The following is a 4,347-nucleotide window of genomic DNA, read 5'->3' on the forward strand; positions in this document are numbered from 1 at the left end:
AGGCTGTGGTCACATCATCACACGCCCCTTTCAGGATCAGGATTCAAAGACATCCTGATCTAACAAATTATAATGAATTACTAACATAGCTAAAAATCATAAGACAACTTTTAGAAATGACTCATTTATAGACTAAGTTTACAATAATGTCAAAAACTTAAAACAAATCAAATACAAAATTATTCATTTTACCTATGTCTGTATCCATTTATTTTAATTTAGAAATAAAAAATTAATGTGGGACATAATCTGCAAACCTTAGGGGTTTGACCCTTGGTCTTGTAGACCTTCTGGGGGTTATCAAACATTGATTGTCTGGAGGCAATCCTGTAGACTTAGGAGTCATTTTCTTGATATGAACTCTATTGCGATCATATAGAACACCATCAGGCGTTTTGATCCTAAAACTCCTGTTTGGAACAAGCTCCTGAACAACAGTTGCAGGCACCCAATCTGATTGAGGCTTTTGTTTAAAGACAACACCATCTCCAGAACCAATTTTTGGCAAATCCCTAGCATTTCTGTCATAGTACATTTTCATTGTATCCTGCTTTGCCAGGATCTTCTCCCTTTCTTTAGAAAGTTCAATTGATTTTGGAATCAAATTATCATTTGAAATTGGCAGATTACTTCGCAAATTTCTTGACATAAGTAAATTGGCAGGAGAACACACATCACCTTTAGGTGTGTTTCTATAGTTTAGTAAAGCAAGGTATGGATCATTTCCTGACTCAAGACATTTTTTTAACATATTTTTAATAGTGCCAATAGTCCTCTCCACTTGCCCATTAGATTGCGGAAAATATGGACTTGAAGTTTTATGTTCAATACCCCATGCATGACAAAAAATTTTAAACTGAGCTGAGTTGTAGGGAGGACCATTGTCAGAAATAAGTTCCTTAGGTATGCCATGCCTAGAAAAAATACTTTTGAGTTGAAGTATGACTGACTGACAATTAGAACTATTTAACATAGCAATCTCAGGGTATTTGGAAAAATAATCTACAACAATCAAGTAAGTTTTAGAGTTAAAATAAAATAAATCAGTACCTAATTTTTCCCATGGCAAGTTAGGGATTTCATGAGGATGCAATGTTTGCTTGACATTATTTTTGGAATATTTTAAACAAATATGACAGTTCTGAATGAAGTTCTCAATGTCTGAATTCATAGAAGGCCAAAAAATTACACCTCTGACTAAATTTTTTGATGCAGCTATACCACTGTGCCCTTCATGCATGCGGTTTAGCATTTCATTCTGCATAGACTTTGGAATGACAATACTTTTATTTTTAAACAAAATATCATTTATGACATGAAGATCATCCTTAAAATTAAAATAAACTTTGGCTCTTTCATCAACTTGACATTTGTGATCTGGCCATTTAGTTTTTACATAAGACATGACAGTTGACAAAATTTCATCATTTAAAGACTCAATCTTAATTTTTTCTAACTGATTATCAGTGACATTAATGGAACTGACAAGAAAATTGCAGTGTACTCTCAGATCTTCACCCAGACTGTTTAAAGTTTGTTCTAATTCTGAATCAATTTCTGGTTGTTTGAATTTAGCTCGACTAAGCGTGTCAGCTATGAACATCTCCTTCCCGGGAACATATTCAACTTCCAAGTCATAACATTGTAATTTAAGAATCATTCGTTGGAGTCTCTGAGGTACATCTGCCAGATTCTTTTTGAAAATTGACACTAGAGGTTTGTGGTCTGTTTCAACCTTGATCCTCTGACCATAGACATAACTATGAAATTTAGTACAACCAAAGACAATTGCTAACAGTTCTTTCTCTATCTGACTGTAGCGTTTTTGACAATCATTTAGAGACTTGGACGCGTAAGCAATGGGATTTTTTCCATGTAATAATACGGCTCCCATAGCTTCACAAGAAGAATCTACAGACAAGGTGATCTTCTTATTTGGATCAAAATAAGTTAATACTGGTGCCTGACTAATTATTTTCTTCAAATTATTAAATTCATTTTCATGATTGGCATTCCAGTTCCAAGGTACATTTTTTTTTAAAAGAGACCTCATATTGACAGTTTCTAGACTAAGATTTTTTATGTATTTTCCAAGATAAGTGACAACACCAAGGAATCTCTGAAGTTCCTTGACTGAAGTAGGTGGACACATATTTTCTATTGTTTTTAATTTGGCATCTTGAGGAGATAAGCCATTCTGAGTTAAGACATGACCCATAAATTTTACACTTGACTGACCAATTTGTAATTTTGACTTATTTAATTTAAGACCAACTTGTCTAGCTTTATTTAAAAAATCTAGGAGTCTCCTATCATGCTCTTGTTTATCTTTGCCATAAATTAAAACATCATCTATATAAATTACAAGACCTTGAATATCACAAAATAAATTTTGCAATGTGTGTTGGAATGTTTCTGAAGCTGACGATATACCAAAAGGAAGTCTCAAGTATCTAAAAACACCCCACTCTGTATTAAAACAGGTTAATTTTGAACTTTCTTCATCTAATTCTAAAGACCAAAATCCCGACTTGGCATCTAAAACAGAGAAAATTTTGGCTTGACTTATATCTGACGTAAGAGATTCAATCGTAGGAATGTTTAACTTGGATCTTAAGATATATTTATTTATGTATCTAGGATCTAAACAAACTCTAATACTGTGGTCTGGCTTTTCCACACACACTACAGAATTTATGTATTTACATGGTTCATTCACTTTACAAATGATACCATTCTGAAGCATAGAATCTATTTCATGCTTGACTTTTTCTCTAATTTTAAATGGTACCTTTCTTGGTGCATCAATATGTGACGGAGCAGAATAATCAAATGGAATGCTATGTTTTCCAGGCAATAGACCAATGCCATCAAATAGATCATTGTATCTTGACAGAATATTAGAATAATTTGAATTATTATTTACAAACTGATTGTTATCATTGACTTCAGATTTGACTACAAACAATTTTTTGATTAGTCCCAACTTTTGAGATGTTTGAAGACCAATAATTGTGCATTGTTGCACCTTTGTTACATAAAAATCAACATATTGTTTAGAACCTTGTGAAAACTGACATAATAAAGACACAGTACCTATTATAGGAATCTCATCATTATTGTATGACTTTAGTTTTACATTGTGACATTTTCTTATTTTGTAATTTGACAAATAAAAGACATTTTTATAAGTATATTCAGACATCAGATTTACCTCCGATCCTGTATCTATTTGACATGATACATGATTCTTAGTAGGACTTGTTAGCACAAACATATTGATTGTCCACTTTTCATTTGAAATATTTCTAGAATTTACTTGGCCTACAAAATATTGATCAGGTTGATCACAATTTAAATATTTGACATATCTGTTTCTGCACATTTTTGCAAAATGGTTTGGCTTGTTACAATTCTGGCAAATTTTACCTTGCGCAGGACATTTGAATCTATGTATTTGACCACATTTTGAACAAATTTTGTTAGAATTATACTGACTGAAACTATTTTTACCATAATTTTGACTTTGACCATGACTGTTTCTATTATAATTTTGATTTTGACCATAAGAATTATTATAACCTCTGTTAACATGACTATAATTGGACTGACCTGTATTGTTTCTATTAGAGAAACTTGACGACTGACCTTTATTAACATGATTTCTGTTGTTTGCATTCTGACTTTGGAAATGACTCTTGACTTTCATGACACAGTCTTCACCATCTTGTAATTCTCCCAGCCGTTTTCTTGAGATTTCCAGGTTTAGTGCCATTCCCAAACATTTGGTGAGAGAAACATTTCCAAGTTCTAAAAGTTTTTCTTGGATATAGTTGAAGTCTTGATGCAGATTAGATATGAAGATATCTCGTAACATATCATCTTCTTCCTTGAATTCACAAGTTGCTGACAGATTTCTCAATTCTGTGATGAAATTGTTAATTGACTGCCCTTTTGACTGCTTGTAGTTGAAGAATTTGTTCCTTTCTAGAGCTAGGTTTTTTTTCGGTGTGAAGTATGTCTCAAATTTTGCAAGTAACTCTTCATATGAGACTGTCTCAATGTCCAGGTTGAAAGAACTGAAGATTTTCAATACTTCACAGCCCATATGATGAAGAAGCAACGATACTTTCCTTCCATTGCTCGCTTTCTCCAGAGCTGTGGCTTTGAGAAAGATTTTGAAAGCTAAAATCCATGACCTCCATTCGACATCCAGGTTGACAGCTTCTAGATTGAACTTCTTCATTTGTGAATTGTATGACGTTGACATGACATTCTGTCGTGTTTCCGGCTTTTCCTCATCTTCTGACACCATGTTGTGGTCTTTGCCTTTGATCCTTGATGGCT

The 4,347-nt window shown here is 33.1% G+C and overlaps 1 protein-coding gene across 1 annotated transcript; it reads right to left on the bottom strand.

Annotated features, from left to right (window-relative positions):
- Window positions 1-8: 8 nt before the first annotated feature.
- Window positions 9-4,341, bottom strand: LOC113472014 (uncharacterized protein K02A2.6-like). The gene has a single exon (XM_026831552.1). It carries the CDS (start codon window positions 4,313-4,315, stop codon window positions 233-235), a length of 4,083 nt encoding a protein of 1,360 aa, XP_026687353.1. The 5' UTR covers window positions 4,316-4,341; the 3' UTR covers window positions 9-232.
- Between the last annotated feature and the right edge of the window lie 6 nt (window positions 4,342-4,347).

This window comes from Diaphorina citri, unplaced genomic scaffold, assembly GCF_000475195.1.
Source record: "Diaphorina citri unplaced genomic scaffold, Diaci psyllid genome assembly version 1.1 scaffold3603, whole genome shotgun sequence".
NCBI lineage: Eukaryota > Metazoa > Arthropoda > Insecta > Hemiptera > Psyllidae > Diaphorina > Diaphorina citri.